Below are 22,480 nucleotides of genomic sequence, written 5' to 3'. Positions count from 1 at the left end.
CTCTTCCTCCTCCTCTTCCCTCCTCTTCTTCCTCCTCTTCTTCTCCTTCTTCTCCTTCTTCTTCTTCTTGCTGTGAGAAAAGTTCTGATTTTTCTGAACTCTCTGAGTCTGGGGCTTCTTCTAGATCCATTAACTCCAAAAATACCTGAGACCAAAAAAAAAAAAAAAAGAAAAAGAAAAGAAAGTAATAAAAATCTACTCAGACAAATTGGCATTTATTTATTGATTGATTCAGTTAGTCCACTGACAATATAGATGGGATGAAAATTCTTAACTGGCTTAAAAGTAATTATAATATATTTCATCCATTCAATTAACAAAGTTTATTGTGCACCTACCATAAGTCAATACAGTTGATGCACTGCCTGAATACATTCTAAAATGCTGAACGTGTGATATACATATAAATTCAATAGGAACAGCAGAGAGCAATGCGGGCTAGACTCATTGGGGAAGGATTGAAAGAGGATGTTAGAGAGAGACCCACTTGCCTAAACATGGGTCATACTGGGGAGAAGTGAAAAATAGTTGCATCATTGCAGCCAGATTATTAAGACCTTAAAAAATTAGGCACTGATGTTTAGACAGAATTCAGTCTCTCAGTAATGGTTACTGAAAGCTTACTAATACAGTAAGTGCCGTGTAGGCATTACATAAATTATGAAGAAGAATCAACTTTATTTTCTGCCCTAAACAACTTAGTTTTTTAAGGGAAAAAAGGCGACCTATGCAAAATAAGTGTAATAAAAGGTGATAGATGCTAAGTATCACATGAGATGAAGTGCTATGGAAATTTACAAGGGGCAAAATTAATTCCAGATGGAAGTCTTAACAGTGCTTACGCGGGCATAATTCGTATTAAATTGGGAATGATACAGAGAAGAGGGCATGGTCCCTGCATATGTGTGAGAATGCGTATAGCAGCACTGTCCATAGAGCAAAAAGCCTGGGTGGGTGGGTGGGGGGGAACAGTGCCCATTAACAGGAGCATGAACTGTGACGTAGTTACACAAGACAATAGATAGGAGTTAGAATGAATAAATTACAGTGACACTCCGTGTGGCAGGCAGCTCTGACATGGCTCCCGGGCCCCTCACCCTGCACCCTGGTATTCAGACCTTCATGCAATTCTCTCCTCGTGAAGAAGGCAGGACATGGTGACTCTGTTCTAATGTGAGGGGATGTCCCTTCCATAATTCACTCACAACAGACAAGACTTTTGTCTTGTTGGTGTTCTGTCCCTGACTCTTCTCACGTTCTCTGAAGGAGAGAGCCACCTTTCGAGAGACATGGGCAATCTCTCACCCAGAGCCAGTAAGGAACCGAGGCCCTCAGTCTAACGGCCCAGAGGCCTTAACCTCACCAAGGACCACTGAGTGAACTTGGAAGTGGATCTACCGCTGTTGAACCTTGAGATAACTGTGGCCTCACCCAACATGCGTTTGTGAAAATGAGAATGGCACGGCCCTGCCTTACTGACTTCGTGTGGGAAAACAGCCCATCGGCTTTTCCTTTGAACTCTCAAGCGTGAACTCTTTGGGGCTGCTAAGGCACTAACAACAGGCAACCCCATCGGTCACGGTCCTTGCCCCATTGGCCTTTAGAGTCTAGTGGGGGAGACTCAGTAAATCAGCAATGACCGAGATATGGGATATAATAGAGATTAGCAAAGGGTGTTTTCAGAGTAGAGGATGGACATCTAAAGTAGACTCAGAGTTGGCAGGTCCCGGAAAGCCTTTCCAGAAGAGGGGACCCTCCAGTTTTGAAGAGTAGGAGTCTTAAAAGGGGGAGAAAAGGACAACCTGGGTAACAGGGGTAGCATAACCGAACGGGGAGCAGGCAGTCAAGGCAGCTGAGGAGGTCGTCCCTGGTCCCGGCTCGGGAAGGTCCCCAAGGCTACACGAAGGGGCGGCCTGAGGAAGAGGACAGTGGGTGGCAGAGGGGCACCGGGGTTCGCCTTTCGGCCTGAATCCCGCAGGGACCTCCCGGATCGCCGAGGCTGCCCATGAGGCGGGACCCGCTCCGCACAGCTCGGGGCAGAGCAAAGCTCCCTCCCCGCCGACCCCGCCCGCCCGGGCAGCCCGGCTGGGAGATACCCATTCCCCACACGCCCACCTGGGCCCCGGGCGCCCGGCCGAGCGCTCTCAGCTCCCGGGATCCCGGCTTCCGCGGTTACCATGGCGACGACTCACCCGACGCGCTAACGCTGTACACACAGGTCAAAACGCAAGAGGGATAGTTAAAATCTTAATGATTAACATCGCTGTGTCCAGAAGGTGGTGTGCGGGGGTTTTTCTTTATTTTGTAAGTTTTCTGTACTACGGTCTATATATTTTTTTTTACAACAAAAAAGTAAAATTTAAAAGTAAGGTGTGCCCATTGGTAGCTTATCTTTGGCCTTTAAATGGAAGAATTTTCCAGAAATATGAAGATGCCATCTGAAAACGACGCAGGATAGTAATTATAATGGACAGCTTAATTGTCTAGCCTATGGGAGAGCTTTCACCTCTGGTTATGGTCACGGTCACCAAGTGGCATTTCCTGAGACCTCACCAGTGCCAGCTATGGCAGGAGGGGAAGGAACTTGGAAACGATCTCTCTCGATTCAGTTATTTAAGATCCAAAGCAGAGGATTTTAAAAAGGGGAGTGGGGTGGGCAGTGGGATGGGTATTAAAAGAATGTGCCCTCTGGTCCCTCGCATGGATTGTAACTGCCTTGTGGGTTTTCCAGGCTTGCATTGTATATCCACTCTAGCTTGCTCACTTTTTTTTATTTAACTTTTTAAGCCCTTGTTCAACTGCCTTGCATGGTAATCCTGGCATCGTGACCTCATTCAGGATGGGCCGTCACTCTCGATGCTTAGGAAGCCATGCTAGCGGCATGTTTGTACAATCTCCTGAGATCTTTGCCGTGGTGGTTAGGTCCCGTATCCCAGGAGAGTGCTTTCGGATTAAGTCTCCCCATTCAACTTTGTATTCTGTCCCCTTGTTCCAGCACCTTCCGAAGCCAGTCCTGTGTGTACTCCGCCAGATGTCTCCATCCCATTGTTAAGGTTCCACTCTTTCCCAGCTAGTACCCTGTCCTGGGCATTGCAGACTTGCCAATATTGAGAGTTTAATCTTCTTTGAGGCTCTGCTACTCTTATGATGGAGTCCTGGACCTGGTCCTCAGCTTACAGAAGAGGAGAGCCCCTGTATTTGTTACCTAGGAAATCCTTTGGTTTTCCTGCTTAGCATTGTTGTTTTTTCAATATTTTTCAAATTGACTTTTTACAGAGAAGAAGGGAGAGGGATAGAGTTAGAAACATCCATGAGAGAGAAACATTGATCAGCTGCCTCCTGCACACCCCCCACTGGGGACGTGCCTCCAACCAAGGTACATGCCCTTGACTGGAATCGAACCCAGGACCTTCAGTCTGCAGGCCAACGCTCTATCCACTGAGCCAAACCGGTCAGGGCTGCTTAGCGTTTAATAGCCAATTTATCAATCTATTTCATTAAACAGCATCACGTGAGCTTAGCAACAGCCCACCCCTATTTCTTCTATATATCTCTCTGCCTGATACATTGCACCCACTAGAATGTTTCCTCCCATCAGAATATACAGTTTGCTGAGGGCAGAGCACCAAGAAATCTTGTCTAGACCTAAAGGCCATGCATTCTCCACTACAAGTTAATTAACAAAAGGTATTCTTTCTCTTTCAGAACCAAGTGGACAAACCTTTGAAGATCCCGCGTGAAAAACCGTTAAAGGAAAATCTGGTTAATTTTGTGCTTAACCTGTATATTTATTAGGAAACCACCAAGTGTTTCACTGATATTACTGAAATTGTATCCCCTACCCTACCACTTTTTTTTTTCTAAATATATAGTAAAACTCATGTGGCTATGTGCTGTGGAAAAATTGGGCAAATAACAAATTTTAAAGTTCTCCCCACCCCCAGAAGTGTTCTGTTAGTGTCTGGTGGTTAATATTAAGTGAAAGGGCAAGTTGACACATAGCCTTAGAATCCTGGATAAAACTCTGGTATCTTGAAAGTTCAAGTGTGGGAAATCTCCGCGGTGGAGTCTATTTTGATTTGGCTGTGTATCCTCAGCATTTTGCACACAGTACGGGCCTAACGTATATGTCGACCCCATGTATGCATGCGTCCGTCAGTGTGCCTTCAGGAGACTCACCTGCTACAAATCAAAATTCCTAGCTTTCTGTAGGCCCATCTTTCTATTGCCTTCAGCTGGGGAAAACAAGGAAGCGATGCGGCGGCTTCAGCCAAAGACCTTTAAGCATAACCCGAGGACACAGACAATAGGGTGGTGAAGGCCTGGGCGAAGGGGGAGAGGGGAAGAGGGGGCGGGCTGAAGGGGGACTATGGGGGGGAAAGGGGGGCATATGTAATACTTTCAACAATATTTTTATTTTTTTTAAAGGAGGCTTCAATATTCAAATACTGTCAGTTCCGCAGTGAACTCGCAAAGTAGTCACTTTCGGGATAGAAAGAACTGGATGCAAGGAGAGCGGCTACTTTCTGAGCCGCGCCGGAACCTCGTGGCAGAATAAGTGAGTTCCGGGGGGAACGACTTAAGATCAGGACCACTTCCTGCCGCTGAACGGGGCGAGGGACGGGGAGGAAGTAGCTCGAGGAGTGGCATCCTGCCGGCGCTAGCGGCTGCAGAGGCGGAGGCAGAGAGGAGGCGGCGGGCGGACCAGGCTGGGGAGGCTGTGGCAAAGGGAAAGCAAAGTGTCCGAGCCGGTGAGTGAGCCGCCTTAGAGCAGAGATAGTGGAGAGCGCCCCGGGCTCGCTTTGAAAATCTGTGCTTCCAAGTTGCCGAGTCTCCGGGTCGGGTAAGGGCCGAGCTTCGCCCGCCGCCTGTCAGTCGGCGCCGAGAAGGGGCAGTTGGGGCGCTGGGGCTGGGCCTCCTGGGGCACCAGACTGCACTCCAGCCGGCTGACAGCCCCACTCCGGAGCCCGGGAGGCGCTGGGCTGTCCTGCCTGGGGGGTTGGGGCTTCTCTGGACAGCTTCCCCAGACAAGGGCTGGAAATAGGGAGAAGCGCCCCATTTAACCCTGGGGACCTAGCGAGATCTTGCCTAGTGGGTGGTGGACACTGTTTCGGGGACAGGGAAGGGCTGGTAAAGAGAATGTTAATCTGGAGCGTTAGTTTCTCTGTACTGTTAAAGCGGCCCGGCGTCGGAAGCGGAGTTGTTTGTTTTTAAAGGCAAAATGCCTCTCCTGCTCCTGTCACTTCTAGACGAGTTCATTGCTTTCAAGTCCGTTGTTAAACCAGCCGCTCCCTATTCATCTGTGATTGAGTACCGCTGTGGGGATCTGGTGAACGCGCTGCAGGCGTACCTGATGGTGAGGTCAAAATGAAACGCCTCCAAGCGCTGTTTGAAGAGAGACTAACGTAGCGATCGAGACTATTTAGCGCGCGTTCTCTCACCTTCACTTATAACCGTTTCAGATTACGGATAGTCATCTTAAAGGTACTAGGTAAAGGTTATGGTTGTGCATCTGCAAAAGGCCTGTAATATAATAGGACGTGAAACGGTGTATCACTGAGAAATAGTTTTTATTAAGTTACTGCTTTTCTGTTGTCTTAGGTTCGGCTTTAGAGTGTGGTGAAGGGTACTTTTCATGGTGCATGGAAGGAAAGCCAATGCGCAGGTAGGCCTTTAGGAAGAAAACCTTTGGTTTCACTGAAATCCAGCACATAACAATTCAGGGCTTCATTTAAATTTTTAAGTTTACAAATCTTTTTTAAAGTTTGCAATATTTTCAAAAGCTTACAAAAGTTTACAAACGATTCTTGTTCTAAAATAAATCAATAGTAAATATCAGAAATTAATAGCTTTTAAATAGAATAATATAGAGGAAAATTTCTAAGGAGGGCTATGAATTTTGTGTCGTCATTAATATGGAAATGTTCCTTTGGTAATTTTTTGGGATAATCATTAAGTGTACTATGATATATGGATGGATTACAGTCTTTAATCCCCTGTAGAATGTAGAGGGTTCTGTTGCCATATAAGTATGATTATTTATAATACACTGTACTGAATGTCTAATTATTGTTTTGGTTATTTCATTGATATTTGGTAATAAGAATTGTTCTGTTAATTAAAATAGCCGCATTGCAGGGAAGATTGAGGAGTAAAAAAGGTATTGGACAGCCCCACTGGTGTGGGTCAATGGTTGAGCCTCTACCCATGAACCAAGAGATCACTGGTTCTCCCAGTCAGGGCACATGCCCAGATTGCAGGCTTAATCCCCAGTAGGGGCGTACAGGAGGCAGCTGATCATGATTCTCTCTCATCATTGATGTTTCTATCACTCTCTCCATTCCTATCTCTCTAAAAATTAATAAAAATATTTTTTAAAAAGATATTGGACATAATAACTCAGTCCATAGAAAAGCAGAACAGTTTGAGGGGAAATGTAGACAATTATAGGTCCTCCCAGCCCTAAAACTCAGTAATACTTTTTCTCAATCTGTTCTAACAAGTAGGACAAGAGCCCTTATTGAAACAAAATAAGCCCAGTTCAAGTTCTTCATTTTTTAAACTCATTTTGCATTAATTGAACTATATTTAATTATTGCTATTTAACATCAAAGATAAACAATGTGGCAGATCCTTTTAAGAAAAGAAACATTTCATGATGGGGGTATGGCTTATAACTTAAAACTGGGAGCAAAAATCAGAATATATCTTTTTCCAGATCTGTTAGTGATTTTTTTATTGACATGAAGCTGTTCACCTCTCTGTGCCTCAGTTTACCTCTCTAATGTATCTGATCAGGATATTGGGAATAATGAATGCTTGAAATGCTTAGAGATCCTCAGATGAAAAGATGTTATGGATGTAACAAATGCCATTATGTTATTTATATCTTACTCTATAGTAGCAATAATATTTGACAGAAAGCACATGAAATTAACAACACATGTACTTCATCACGGTTATAAAAACCACAAATTGCTTCTCATCCTCAGCTGCCATAAATTCTATATCTTATGTAATTGCTAAAATAAGAGCTTATTATTCTTTAAAAAGAGGAGGCACAGCGTGGGAATGTTTTTATCAGTAATTTCTATATAAAATACTCATTTAATTACACCCATCTTTTCTGCTTTATTACATAATACTGCCAGTTACTTAAAATCACTTTGGAGAATTCTGGTGCCATTTAGTTACAGCTCTTCCTTTATCACCATCACTTGGCTCAGGCCAGGTAGAGATGCCAATTGGAATATGGGTCTGGAGCAGAAGAGCAGTTTGGGTTGGAGATTTCAAAAAAAATTGTGAGTCATTAGTGCGCAGAAGGTTCTAGAAGTTGTGGATGTGAATGAGGGTAAAACAGAAAAGAAGGATGCCAAAGACAGAACCCTAGGGAGTACCAGGGCAACTTAAGGAGTGATCTAAGACGAAAAGCCTGTAAGGATTCTAAAATGGGTAAGAAGTTTTAGGTTCTTTGGGTCTTGTTTTATTTAATTGTATTTAGAGTTTCATCAATTTTCACTCACAGTGAAGATCAAACAAGTTTCTCCTTGAGTTCAACTTCAAAGGCAAAAAAAATATATATCCCATTCAGATCTCATATCTTTAGAATTTCCTATTTATTCCAGTCGAAAATGTTTGCTTAAAAGTAGTAGTATATAGCATATATTTCTTGATCTGCATGCTCCTTGCTCAACACCTCTCCTTCCTTTTCTCCCTCTACTGTAGGCATAAGGAAATTAAATATTATGCTTGATAGCTTAATCCTTGCATTTTGGGATAGCTATGTAACACAGAGCTACCAACGAGATGTCAGCAGAGTTGCTAAGGGGAACCCAGGGAGGTTTTTGCTTTCCTTACCTAAAGGGAGGTCAACTGGCTTTCATTGCCTTTTGCCCCGCCTCCTTCACCTTGACTGCTGGGCCAAGGCACCCAGTGCTGACCCTTATTTTGTCCAAGAAGCAGTGATAAGATGTCTTGAGGCTGAATCATTCATGACCTATTTTCAGATTAAGGGTTAACTGCTTGGCATTCTGGTATGGAATTAGGTATGGGATGTAGTGCCTAGCAGGTGCCCTTCTAATAAGCAGAACTGGCACTTATAATAACAGCTGGTTTTTCTGTTTTAAGGATTTCTATACTCAAACCTCTAGTTCTCTTTATTCTAAGTGTGTTTGGGACTTTAAATGAGGGTCATATCAGCTGAATCTTTTTTCTAAGCTCAGGCTGTTAATTTCCAAATTAAAACAAAATGTTTGAAATATAAAACGGGAGATGTTCATTTAGCCCTGGCCAGTGTGGCTCTGTTGGTGGAGTGTCATCTGTACACTGAAAGGTTGCCTGTTCAATTCCCGGTCAGGGAACATACCTGGGTTGTGGGCTTCATCCCTGGTAGGGCGTGTGTAGGAAGCATCTGATGTTTCCCTTTCACATTGATGCCTCTCTCTGTCGCTTTCTCCCTCTCACACTTGCTGTCTTGATTTTGAGAGGGTGGGGGGAGGGTTCTTAGTTTAGGAACATAATTCCAAGCTAAGGAAAGATTCTGTAGGTCTTTGGACAAAGAGGTAAAATTGATTATAAATGTTTTAGAATCAGAGACTGTTTTCTAAACCTCTTATTGTGCTTGATTTCAGCTTATCCTACCCACTTACAGACAATGACTCTTTCCTCAATTAGGAATATTACTTTGTGATTACAAGGTCTGAGGAATGTGTGACATGATAGCTCTGAAATTTGAAGTTGACTCACAAATTTTGGGTGGATAGAAATTTTATTTACTTAGGGAGTTACCAGAGTTGTAACATTCCTTTGGTAAACATGAAGAATATTTAAGATGTTTGATTTGCTTTTTGGTTTATGCTTCTGGTATGCACATGATTTGATTCTTCTCCTCACTATGATTTTAGGATATATTAATATTCATGGGAATGACACATCTATTTACCTAGCCTACACTTCCTTGGCTTCTTAAATTCTTGTGACTTTCACCTTCACTCACTTCCACAATTCATTTCTACTATCACTCAGAAAAACTCTCTCTCAAATCATAAAAGCTAATAACTTGTTTTCTGACCATAATCTCTTGAATGCTCATTCCATCTGTTCTTTGTAAAATTAACATGCCATTGCCCCTTCTCTTTTCACACAGTTTCAGCCATTTTCTAGCCATCATTCAACTCGTTTTGTCTGTGGTATTTCAGGCATACCTATTATTAATTAGGCATTTTTATTATGCCTAATTATACGCAGGCATTTCTATTCTCTGATTTGGGCTGTTGATTACCACTAGATAAAACCAGCCATTGGGAGTTCATGAGGCTTTAATATCATTTGGGCCAACAGTGTTATCCAACAGTATTTCTGAGTCTTACTCATTCCCCACAGCAGCTCTTCCACATCTTTACCCATTGTTCTCATGATCCTGTCACCATTCTGCTCACAGCCAGAAGGTGACCTGCCACCCCCAACTCCCAACTTCACAGAAAAACAGAGGTCATTATGAACATCCCTAATTCCTGACACCTCCTTACCCCAAAATAAATGTATCTGTTTCCACATTATCTCCCTCCCACTCCTTTCCTCTGATCTCTTACATCTAAGTTCCATTCCTCTGGTTTTGGTTCTGTGCACTCCCACGCTTCAAGGATCTCATTCCATCATTTATTCTCCCCCTCTTGCTTATATTTTTAAGCTTCTCCCTCCTTTGGGTTCTTACTGTCAGTATGTAATTATTTTCCAGTCTTTGACTTCTTTAAGCAGACATAGCACTGTATCTCTTCTTTTCACAGAAAAGCTTCTTTCTAAAAATGGTTCATACTCGCCGTCTCTTTTCTGTGTGTGTGTGTGTGTGTATATACACTTTATAAAATATATATATCTTTATTGATTTCAGAGAGGAAGGGGAAGGGAGAAAGAGAGAGACTCATTGATCAACTGCTTCCTGTACACCCCCTACTGAGAATCGAGCCTGCATGCAACCTAGACATGTACTCTTAACTGGAATCGAACCTGGGACTCTTCAGTGTGCAGGCCAATGCTTTGTCCACTGAGCCAAATCGGCTGTGGCCTCATTGTCTCTTTCTTCGCCTCCATTAACTGCTGCCATTGAATACCTCAGGTTTTACTGAAAGTTTAGGGATAGTGGAGGGGGCCATAAAGTTTTTTGGACATTCATCATTTTCTCACTGGCTGTCTCCTTAGATCACACCCCACCACCATTTTATTTATTTATTTTTAAATATATTTTTATTGATTTCAGAGAGGAAGGGAGAGGGAGAGAGAGATAGAAACATCAGTGATGAGAGAGAATCATTGATCAGCTGCCTCCTGCATGCCCCCCCCCGCCAAACTGGGGATCGAGCCCACAACCCAGGCATGTGCCCTTGACCGAATCAAACCTGCGACACTTCAGTCCACAGGCCAATGCTCTATCCACTGAGCCAAGCCAGCCAGGGCCCGCCACCATTTTAAAAGTCTCCCTTTCCTTCCTTTCTTTTCTTTTCCCCTCCCCCTCCCCTCCCCCTCCTCTCCCCTTCCCCTCCCCCTCCCCTTCCCCTCCCCTTCCCCTCCCCTTCCACTCCCCCTCCCCCTCCCCTTCCCCTTCCCCTCCCCTTCCATCCCCTTCCCCTCCCCTTCCCCTTCCCTTCCCCTTCCATCCCTTTCACCCCTCCCCTTCCCCTTCCATCCCCTTACCCTCCCCTTACCCTTCCATCCCCTTCCCCCATCCCCTTCCCCTTCCATCCCCTTCCTCTCCCCTTCCCCTTCCATCCCCTTCACCCATCCCTTTCCCCTTCCATCCCCTTCCCCTTCCCCCTTCCCCTTCCCCCCATCCCCTTCCCTTTCCCCTTCCCTTTCCCCTTCCCTTTCCCCTTCCCTTTCCCCTTCCCTTTCCCCTTCCCTTTCCCCTTCCCTTTCCCCTTCCCTTTCCCCTTCCCTTTCCCCTTCCCTTTCCCCTTTCCCCTTCCCTTTCCCCTTCCCTTTCCCCTTCCCCTTCATTTCCCTTTCTCTTATAATTTTTCCTTTCTCCCCCCCACAAGAAAAAACTTTCACCCTTTAAAATTACTGTTACTTTATTCTACCAGTTTAATTCTGTCACAATCCTTATACTAGTACCTCTGTAACAGAGTTAGAGAACAAATGCATAGATCTTTAGGTAGTTCACACAATGTATGGCACAGCTTCACGTAAGACAGTGTGATGGTGAACTAAAAGTCCTCCTAATGATATTCTATTTCCATTTCAAAACAAAACAAACCCCAAAATACTGCAAACCAAACACTTCTAATGGTCTTTATCATCCCGGGGGCCCTCATCTTGTCTTTTATAATTAAAAGGTCTAAATAAATGTTTAGAGAAGAGAATATAAATTAGCAAATGTGAAAGTAAGACCACTTATGAGATTATGATATTTTTAAAAGGTTAGGATAGCCTGAATTAGGGTGGGGCTAGTTAGACGTGTAGGGAAATGGTTGAATTTTAGGTATTATATGGAGTTAGAATGATAGGATTTGCTGATGGGTTGGGTTTCAGTGTCAAAGGGAAAGGTTCCAAGATTTCTGGCCTGAACCAATGTAAGAATAAAATTGCCTTTTATTGATCTGGGGAAGACTAGAGGAGAGACACCAATGGAGGAAGAGAATCAAGGAATCAGTTTTAGATGTATCATTGAGATACAGTAGGTCCTTGGGTTACGTCAGAGACCCGTTCCTACAGCGTGACGTAACGCGATTTTCGCCATTAAGTCGGAACCCATCTACATAAGCACCTACGTCACTCACATGGAGCACGTACACAGCAGTCATGAAGTGAAACAGTAAAAAAAAATTAAAAGAAAGATAACAATGCTTGGCCTTTACTTGTGATAAATAAAAAATAAAAAACATAAAGCACATAATGTACATATGTCGAAATGATGGAACTTTTTTTTTTTATAAATAAATGGGAGATGGCGACGCTACCGTGAAACGACATATGTTGAGTCCGATGTAACCCGAGGACTGCCTGTATATGAGCTTGAGTAATCCAGATAGGAGATAAAAATCCTTTAGCCATTCATACATGGGTGATGGGAACCAGGAGATTAAATGAGCTTCCCCCACAAATGTGTATAGATACCAGAGAGGACAGACTTTGGAGAATGACCACATTCAAGAGAATTCCTTCCAAGTTTGTTAACCACACAGTCTATAATATTATAGAAATTACCCATTATTTAAAGTCAGAGACTATACTAATACAATAATAGCAGCACTTTTTTTTTTTTTTTTTGCTATGGCAAAAAAAAAGTAGGTATGTAGAATTAGCTTTCATATTTTACTTAGGTGAAATAAAAAATTGTTTATCTGATTTCAACAGTATCATCTTTATGTACATAATTAAGGATGCAATAAACATGCTTTAACTTATACATGCAATGTCAGTATTACAACAGGAATTTTTGAATTGGTCTTGTCTTTAATCGTGGGGGTTTTTAAAGTCTGATTCTACCACTGTTACCCATGTGGTTTATTCTTTCAGCATCTACTACATACAAGACACCAGTATGCACATGGCTAAAAGCCTTCTTGTTTGTTTGTGTGGGTGGTAAAATTATCTAACTGCTCAGCTTTATATTTCAGTCTTTCACTTGTCAAGCATATACAGTACTATTTCCGCCAGACGTCAGGAATTATGAACAGTTTGTACTCTAGAATACACAGTCACCTGTGGGCTGAGGCCAAGCGTGGAAAGATTGAATGTATAAGTGCTTTGGAAAAACAGGTTGCTGGTGGAGAAAGGAAGAACCATGCTCTTGGTTTTTAAGTTTGTGCCTTTATAATGTAAATGCATAGTTATTTACTACATTTCCTCTCTTGTAAGACACACAGTTGATTTAATAACTTTTTAGAATTGTGAATATTGAATTAAAGGTATGCAAAGCTTTTTTTACTAGCTGCCAATATAGCAAGTGTTTATCCATATAATTGATACCTCAATATTCTTTAGTATCACAAAGTTTTATTCTAAGTTCTCCTCTCATTCAAAGACTAAAGAATCCCTTGAATTGTGTCTGGCCCTAAGCAATTATCCAAAGCATCCCAAGGACTCACTTGTGCTTGTGATTTTTTTCTAGTTTTTTTGTTGTTGTTTTTTATTTTTTTAGAACATTGTGATTGACTGTATAAACTGTAAACTCGAAGCATCTTCAGGTGAAGGAAATATAGTACTACATATAAAGTTAATTTTTGGACCCTGGCCTCTTTTCCTTCTGATCGTTTCATGCAACATTGGCTATATTTTACAGATTTTGTGCTGAACCTTAGAGCAATTTAAAATACCTCCCAATGATAATCAGAAATAAACATTTATGTGTTTTAGAAAAATGACAACTATCAAGATTTTGGTTAAAGCAGATGATGGAATTAAAGTCCATAGGTCATAATCTAGAAATGTCTCATAATGTGTTACTACTTTAGTACAGGCAGTTGTAAAAGATATGGCCTAAACAGTCATTCTGACTGCTGAGATGAAAAAAGAATTGTCTTTATTTTATGGGCGTTCACAGTGAAAGTGCTCTGGCTTGGAATTAATACTGTTCATTCCACGAGAGACTTTAAAGAAGTTTTTGAGTTCTAGAGTTCTTAGAACAGGAACTCTTTGGGGACTTAGTTCTGTCTTTTGGCTACCTACGGTTTCCCTGTGTCTTAACTTAGGAATACTTTTATGACAGGAGTGAGCTTCTAATAATACTGCCATCTTCTCTTCCCTCTCCCCCTGCCATTCCTGTAGGTGCACCAACATTCGACCAGGAGAGACTGGAATGGATGTAACAAGCCGCTGCACCCTTGGAGACCCCAACAAACTGCCAGAAGGGGTTCCCCAACCTGCCCGCATGCCCTATATCTCAGACAAGCACCCTCGACAAACCTTGGAAGTGATTAACCTCCTGAGAAAGCACCGGGAGCTCTGCGATGTGGTGCTAGTTGTGGGCGCTAAGAAGATATATGCCCACCGAGTCATTTTGTCAGCCTGTAGTCCCTACTTCCGAGCTATGTTTACAGGAGAATTGGCAGAGAGTCGGCAGACAGAAGTAGTGATCCGAGACATAGATGAGAGGGCTATGGAACTGCTGATTGACTTTGCATATACCTCCCAGATAACCGTGGAAGAGGGCAATGTTCAGACCCTACTGCCAGCTGCTTGTCTCCTCCAGCTGGCAGAAATACAGGAAGCCTGCTGCGAATTCTTAAAGAGACAATTAGATCCCTCTAACTGCCTTGGTATTCGGGCTTTTGCTGACACACATTCATGTCGTGAGTTGCTAAGGATAGCAGACAAGTTCACTCAACATAACTTTCAAGAGGTGAGTTGTACTTAGTAGTTTAAATGTATTCATAATGTCTTTGTCAGGAGAGTGTATAGGCTCACACTCTGCTGACACATACATAGCTACTTGGCTGCTTACTGCCGATTCTAAATCATAATATTAAAGAAGTAAGTTGTTAAAATTCTAAACTTGTTTTTTATTTTAGAGTCCATGTTTGTGTTTATCAGTAACAGTTAAAGTTTAGGACTTGATTGTGCCTAGTCATGTCATATTCATAAAAGGCTAATTTAAAAGTCAGAATACAGTTTATTAATTCATAAGGAGATGTGTGTCTGCTAGGATACCTGGTATCAGTCATTTACCTGAAGCATGTCCTTCCTGATTATATGGATTATTCAGCAGAATAAATTATAGGTTAGAGGTTATTTGGTGAGTAATCAGAAAAAAAATGAAATTAGATATTATCAAAAGAATTTTTCATTAAACCTGTTATTTTTTCATTTATTCATTCAGTATTTGTAAAGGTACTATGTTTCAGCCACTGGGTTTAGGAGCAAACGCTGCAGTAGTAAACGAGACCCCTGGAGTCTGTTTTTGTGGTATATATAATCTAGCAGGGAAGGTAGCAAGTGAATGTAGAATTACACAGTTAATTACAGCAGTAGGTGCTACAAAGAAGAAACCCTGGATGATTTAACAGTGTGTTACAGAATTTAACTTTGGTTCTAGAACAGCTCATGCAAAATTCTGAGACATGAAGAAGCATAACTAGTTTGAGGAATGGAAAGAAATCTAGTGAGACCCAGAGAGTAAAAGAGAGGATGTTAACATAATGATTTTACAGAAAGAACAGAGCCAGATTGCACTGGAGTTAATAGACCGTGTTAAGAATTTGAAATTTAACCATTAAAGTGTTTTGAGCAAAGGACAGACATGGTTCATTTTGCACTTTAATATTACTCTTCTGTTCACCAGGAAAACCTCTAATGGCTCAGACTTAAAAAATACAAAATGAAACCATGAAAATATTAGATGACATGGATCAATTCCTTTCTAATTTTGAAGCAAAGAAGGCTTAATTGACTAACCCAGAAGGCATAGAAAAAAACATTGATAGATTTGACTGTATAAAACTAAAAAATGTCTGCATGGTAAACAAAACAATAAGTCAAAGACAAACTGGGGCAAATATTTGCAAATGATATCACAGGCAATGATCTTAATATATCAAGAGCTCCTATTGGTCAGTAACCAAGACCAATAAAATGAGCAATAAAATAATAAATTCAGATTGCCCTTACACATATGAAAATCTGCTCAAACTTGTTCATAATAACTGAAACATGAATTAAAACTATACAAAGTACTATTTTTTTATCTACCAGATTACAAATATTCAGAAGTTGGATTGCAAACCCTATTGATAAGGCCATGGGGAAAATAGCTACATTGCTAGTGTGAGTATAAATTGATACAACTCCTTTGAAAAGAAATTTGGCATTACCTATCAAAATTACACACTTATTGCACATACTCGACTCAGCAATCCCATTTCTAGAAATTTGTACTACAAATGTACTGGAGAGGGGAAATGTTTGAGGAAGTAAGATAATGGGTTCCAATTTCGGTATATTCAGTTTGAGACACTTGTGACATCTTAATAGAGATATTGAGTAGGCCTCTGTTTATGAGTCTGTATCTTAGAAAAGAGATTAGGCCCTAGGTGGTTTGGTTCAGTGGATAGAGCATCAGCCTGCGAACTGAAAGGTCCCAGGTTCAGTTTCAGTCAAGGGCACATGCCCGGGCTGTGGGCTCCATCCCCAGTGGGGGGCGTGCAGGAGGCAGCCAATCAATGATTCTCTCTCATCATTGATGTTTCTATCTCTCTCTCTCCCTTCCTCTCTGAAATCAATAAAAATAAAAAATAAAAAGATTAGGATGCAATTGAAATGTAGGAGTCATAAACATAGTAATTAAGTCACAGTAATTAAACTATGGCTTAATTTTTTTTAGGCCAGATATAATCCAGAAGCCATAAAAGAAAAAATTGATAAATTTGATTACATAAAAATTTTAAACTTTTAAATAACAAAAGCACCATAAACAAGGTAAAAAAAAAAAAATCAATGCAAATCAAGTCACCTAATTTGGAGAAAGAAGAAAAAAGCCCTAATTTTTTTCCCATACTAAAGGATGGGTTAGCTAAAGAGCAGCTGGCAGAGGAAACTGAGAATAAATAGAAGAGGAAAGCTAGGTGTGTGGGATTGTTTCATGAAGGAGATAATATATATATATATATTTACAAAAACTGACTCAAGAAGAAACAGAAAACCAGAAAAAACTTTTATCAATGAAAGAAGTTCCCATAGCTGAAGTCGGTGTTGCTCAGTGGATAGAGCGTCGGCCTGCGGACTGAAGGGTCCCGGGTTCGATTCCGGTCGGGGCACGTACCTTGGTTGCGGGCACATCCCCAGTGGGAGGTGTGCAGGAGGCAGCTGATAGATGTTTCTCTCTTATTGATGTTTCTAACTCTCTATCCCTCTCCCTTCCTCGCTGTAAAATATCAATAAAATATATTTTAAAAAAAAAAAAAAGAAGTTCCCATAATAGTGTGGGACTTAAAATGCAGATCTCCTGTAAATTTTTATTTGAGAAAGCAGATATTTTAAGGTATTATTGATTTCAGAGAGAGGAAGGAAGAAGGAGAGAGAGAGAATCATCAATGATGAGGAGGAATCATTGATTGAGTGCCTCCTGCATTCCACCTACTGGGGATTAAGCTCTCAATCCTGGCATGTGCCCTGACGGAGAATCAAACTGTGACCTCCTGGCTCATAGGTTGATGCTCAACCAATGAGCCACACTGGCCAGGCAAGGCATTATTTTCTTCACCTGGTTGTTTGGTTCCAGGATAGATGTCAGTGCTAGATTTGCCCTAATGGCAGACAGTATTTTTTTCTTATTGGTGAAAAAGGAGAAGTGACATTTTAAGCATACTTTGTTTATCAAAAGTATTATTCTTACTCTTTGTCCTTAGTGCCAAACAAATATTTTCTCACACAGATTTTCATGTCTTCTTGCCATCTGATGTTTCCAGTAAGTGATACATTTTTAATATCATTATTTAATATCATGGTGGTTCACTTATAAACTTTAAACTTGGTGATCATTGACACATAACATTTGGTTTATAATACTAAGGGGAAAAATTATTACGCTCTGACAAGATCCACAAAGAATGTTAAGGCACCCCACAAAGATATATGATACCTTACTTGTACTTAAGTAAAGAAATCAGAGTGAAAAGAAAAGAGGAAAGTAGGGTGCAGCCATGGCTGAAGTTTTGCACACTGTGAAGGCCAGCACATTTAATTTGAAGTGAGGCCCCAAATTTGACTCTGGCTTTTCTAGCCCCCAACATAGGGTTGCCAGATAAAATACAGGGAGTCCAGTTAAATTTAAATTTCAGATAAACAAGAAATAACTTTTAGTGTATGTCCTGTATTTTTATTTGCTAAATCTAACAGTCCTGCCACAGAGAGTACAATGCAATCATTCTAACCAAGCTACCTGGCTAAGCAACCTAGCTAAAATGTAAATGTTACCTATTTAATTTTCCTGAACCCCAGAAGGTCTCCCACTCAGATGATTTGAAACTTTTTGCCATACAAATTAAAATGTTCATTAATATTTTCTACTATATGTATAGTTGACTTTATGGCCCGAAACTGTTTTTTTTCCTAATGTACTTGGGAAAAACATTCTTAATCAAATATTCAAATAGCAATGGCTTATCGAATATTCTGGGAAATATTCTGACTTTTTGATGAGCATGAAAATAACCTTGTCCCAAGAGAATACATCACCTGCATCAGAGATCACACAGTAGGAATTGACCTCTTCACTAGATCCTTCCTGCACACATGGGCACCACATGTAGCACGCGTACTGCGTGAGAGAACAAACCACCTGGAGTGTAGCAGTTACCGTTCCCTCCTGCGTTGCACCCTGCCCCTTGTACTCTGCATAGTCATGGCAAGATCTACAAGCTTTTGGGGCTTATGGCTGGCATGCACGACAAGGTGATATCCTTGTTGTCATTGCCTCTCCATTCTGACAGTTCCCTAGCGCTGGGTAAATACAAATTATTGGTGTGTGTGTAGCAATATATGTAATGTATGCACACACATATCAGTGAGATAGATATACTGGTATAGGTAAATATGAGAGTGCGTTGGTCTTCAGAGGTTTTCCTGGGTCTCATTCTCCTCATTATATCCATTCTTGCTTATAAAATTGCTGACACCCTTATTCTTTTTTTATACTGGCCCCTTGGTGTTTCTACCCCAAACACTGCTCTATCAGTACTAATCTTACTCTGGAAGCTATTCTTGAATTTTTCTATGCCTTTTATATTTCTGGAGTTATAATTTGGTATAGTTTAGTTTACTTTGAATGTAAACTTTAATTTTGATACTTCGTTTTAGGAAAAAAAGATGTCATTTGTCTTAAATTATTTGAATCATAAATTATTATTTTCCCCCAAGTTTTGTGTCCCCTGTACTCTCCTTTGTTTCCTTTTTTAAATTAATAAACATTTTTTAGAGCAGTTTTAGGTTCCAGCAAAATTGAGCAGAAAGTAGAGTTCCCATATACCCCTTCTCCACACACACACACATACATGTGCACACACAACCTCCCCCACTATCAACATCAGAGGGGTACTTGTGTCACAACTGATGAACCTGCATTGACATGTTATTATCACCCAAAGTCCATAGTTTACATTAGGGTCCACTCTTGGTGTTGTACATTTTGTGCGTTTTGACAAATGTGTAATATTGTATCCACCATTGTAGTATTGTACATGATAGTTTCATTGTCCATAGTCAGCCCATCTGTTTCTTTTTAAACTTTTCTGCTCCACTGTTTTGAACCTCAGCTCTATTGTGGAATAGAACTTTGCTTCATAACCCTTAAAAAAAATATTGAGGCAATAAATTAAGTATGATCACAGGTTTTTTTCTTTTATTCTTACCTCACTTTGAACAGGTGATGGAAAGTGAAGAGTTCATGTTGCTTCCAGCCAATCAACTCATTGATATAATATCTAGTGATGAGCTAAATGTTCGCAGTGAAGAACAGGTGTTCAATGCAGTGATGGCCTGGGTCAAATACAGTATCCAAGAAAGACGTCCTCAGTTACCCCAGGTATAAAGGAAATGCTTCTCTAAGTAACTGCTTTCATAATATGTATTTGACTTGCAAAAAAAAAAAAAAAAAAGCAGCTATCACTCACTGTCCCCTTATATTAGACTGTAAGAAAGACCATCTGTTTCCAAATAATCAAGGAGATATGTGTTTATCATAAATTTTTTGCTCCTTGCTTCCTCTCTATTTTGCATCAACTCTAGGTTTGAGCTATAAAGCTGGTCAGAACCTAAATGGTACAAAATGAACAGAAGAGAGCAAGGAAGGCGACTGTCCTGCTTCCTTTCCCTATGGCTTGGAAATCCCATGCCATTTTGAAGAATAAAGGGACACTATGGGGCAAAAGTGGTCACTAAATGAAATACTGGATGTTCTTGTTATTATGACTGTAGGCTTTAGCAGTTTAATAGGATATTCTTCTAGATTTTTAATTGGAGTCCAGTTAAATAAGCTAATTGTAGAAGAGCTTATAATATAATGCTGAAAGCTTCAAGTAACATTCTAAAGTGATATTAGTGTGCTTTGTTTTCTGATTATTCTAATTACTGAGTTGGTGGTTAGAATAAATTGAATTTAGTTTTAGTATTTATGCCTTCCCTTCCTCTTCATTATATGTTAATTAGATCAGTTGGTAAGTTGATTCCATTAGATCCCCAAACAATTGAAATACAATAGGGGAGCACCTATTCTCTTAAAAACCTGGCAGATGGGCACTCGAGCCTTTAAGCATGTTCATTTTCTCATAGGTGCTCCAGCATGTCCGTCTGCCTTTGCTCAGTCCCAAGTTCCTGGTGGGCACCGTGGGCTCTGATCCCCTCATCAAGAGTGATGAAGAATGCAGGTATGAATGGCCCTGTCGGGAAAAACCAACAACCAAGAGTTCCTGTTTTCTCCTAATTTCCTTATTTCTATTACTGCCTAACTAGTGTGTTTCCTGCTGCTGAGTATTTAACAGATGTTTATTCTTGGCTCTGGTCAAGAGGAGGAGATGAAGGAGAGAGGACTGAACTTCCAGTATTTCATCCCATTAGTTTTTTAATGTATTGTGTTTTTTTGGTGTAGAAGTGCCAATAAAGATGTAGATTTCGAAGGTTTTAATGCAATCTTGAATTAGAAGAGGTAACTCTCTGCTAATATATTTCTTGAGATAAATAATACTATTGGTTCTGTCAAAAAGTGTGTCCGGAGCCCATTTTCATTCCATCATATATGCCCAATTAGGGGATAGGATTGGCCTTGTTTTCTGAGACTGTGGACGAAGTTAAAGGTCTACCACACTTATGAAGTAGCTTTATAAATGCTTTCACAAAGCAAACGAAACACCTACGTTATTGAGCTATCTCTATGATGTACATGAAATTTAATAAATTACTTTTCCCAGTTTGACAGATTCTATGATTTAGGTTCAAATCTGAAGCCATGTGGTCTTATTAATCATTTTCTCCTACCATGGTCTGTACATAAAAATAAAAGAGCTAGTACTCAGAACTCCTTAACCTACACTGAAGAAACATGTTCTAAAATCAGGAATCCCTGTAACAGAGGAAGGACATGTAGATGCATTTGCATTTCTTCTGTAATCTAAAGTCTGTCCCTTTAACAGATGTTAGAGGGGCTTTAGATTTTTGTCTTTTAAATGTAAAAACAGACAAATGGCAGTTTTCCCCCCAGATATTTACAGTACCTGCAGGAAAACCATAGGAATTATGGATGCTGAAATCTGAAGAAACAATACAAAGGTGCCCCTTGTGCATAAAATAGAAATCAGATTGTACTGATTCTGACGCAGAAAGTAAAGATGCAGTCACTTGTCAAAGAAGCCCCTTCCTGATATCTTGACGTCAGCATTTACCAGCTCTGTGACCTTAGGCAAGTCACTTTAACCTCTTTCTGCTACGGTTTCTTCATCTAAAGTTAGGACAGTAATAGTACCGATTTTATAGACTGTGGTGGGGGTTAATGAGCTAGTGCTATACAGCACATGGCTGTAAATGCTGCTGTTGTTATTAATGGTGGGTTGGCTTGCTGAGTATCAGCTCTATAGTACTCTTTCTAGGAACCCCTGAAAACATAATTAAAAACCAGCTATTAGGAGATCACAGTCTCTGTTTTTAAGGCTGAGGAAGCTAGAAAAGGCTCCTCATTATCGGGGGAGATTTTTTTGGTTTTTGTTTTGTTTTTAAGATAAATAAACTCAGAGGAGCTTAGCAAAGCCATATATAGGAAGTGCATTATTGGGTCATACCTAAGGACTAGTCCAGCAGGAAAAAATTATTCTGTAACATAAAATAACTAGAAAAATTAAAATATAGTATAATTTAGGAAACACTTTTAGAGTTGATAGAGGACAGAGTAACAGATGGATATACACTAGTCAGGCACTGCGTCACGCAAAGGACTCGAGTGAAATAAGTACATGCAGAAGTAATGTGCATTAGGATATTTTTTAGCAGGTACAATTACTAGGTTCTTCTCATAAAATACCTTAATAGACAGAGAAAAAACATTAGCTCACCCTTAGTAGACTTGTTGAGAGTAAACCATATTCAGACAATACCAGATAGCAAATCAATATTAAATGATAGCATTTAATATTGCTTCTTTTTAGCAACAATCTAATTTTTGACTTAGTTTTATTACCTTAATTAATTTAGCAAACATTTTGTGCCACGGCTGATGTGCTACTTTGCCAGTATCCTGCAGAATCTAATAAAATTTATGAGAAAGCAATAACTAGGCTGGTAATCAAGTTGTAATTTTTAGTTTTCCATAAGTTATTATTGGTCCCAAGCATGTTGAGGTACATTTGCACTAAGATATGAAGTCATAATGGAAATACTAATCAGTCCACGACTCCGAGTGTGACTGGCATCATTGCTCTCACGTTTGTGACCCTTTTTAATGTGGGCTGGCATACAGGATTTGGTTTGATTTATGCTTGATCCCTTTGCCAACTTACCTATTCCT

General features: G+C 40.5%; 2 protein-coding genes across 5 annotated transcripts in view; one reads left to right on the top strand and one right to left on the bottom strand.

Annotated features, from left to right (window-relative positions):
• The window catches only part of ANKRD45 (ankyrin repeat domain 45), a gene marked incomplete at both ends in the record, with an annotated part of 21,058 nt that extends 18,879 nt beyond the window's left edge, over positions 1-2,179 (bottom strand). The window contains 1 exon segment of the mRNA XM_080647810.1: positions 2,116-2,179. Coding sequence (XP_080503936.1) covers positions 2,116-2,179 — 64 coding nt within the window.
• A 2,433-nt stretch (positions 2,180-4,612) lies between these two features.
• KLHL20 (kelch like family member 20) overlaps positions 4,613-22,480 on the top strand; it is a 33,304-nt gene continuing 15,436 nt past the window's right edge. Inside the window, exons 1-6 of one of the 4 annotated variants that reach the window (XM_080648781.1) lie at positions 4,619-4,751; positions 5,602-5,665; positions 13,765-14,338; positions 17,366-17,398; positions 19,355-19,513; positions 20,260-20,354. In XM_080648781.1, the coding sequence (XP_080504907.1) occupies positions 5,643-5,665; positions 13,765-14,338; positions 17,366-17,398; positions 19,355-19,513; positions 20,260-20,354 (884 nt within the window). In that variant the 5' untranslated portion in view covers positions 4,619-4,751; positions 5,602-5,642. Of the gene's footprint in view, positions 4,752-5,601; positions 5,666-13,764; positions 14,339-17,365; positions 17,399-19,354; positions 19,514-20,259; positions 20,355-22,480 lie in introns of all 4 variants that reach the window. The other 3 variants (XM_080648782.1, XM_080648783.1, XM_080648784.1) reach the window with 3 other exon arrangements.

Source organism: Plecotus auritus, assembly GCF_963455305.1.
Source record: "Plecotus auritus genome assembly, chromosome: 12".
Taxonomy (NCBI): Eukaryota; Metazoa; Chordata; class Mammalia; order Chiroptera; family Vespertilionidae; genus Plecotus; species Plecotus auritus.
The sequence above is the reverse complement of the archived record's forward strand: the minus strand, read 5'-3'. Positions and strand labels throughout refer to the sequence as shown.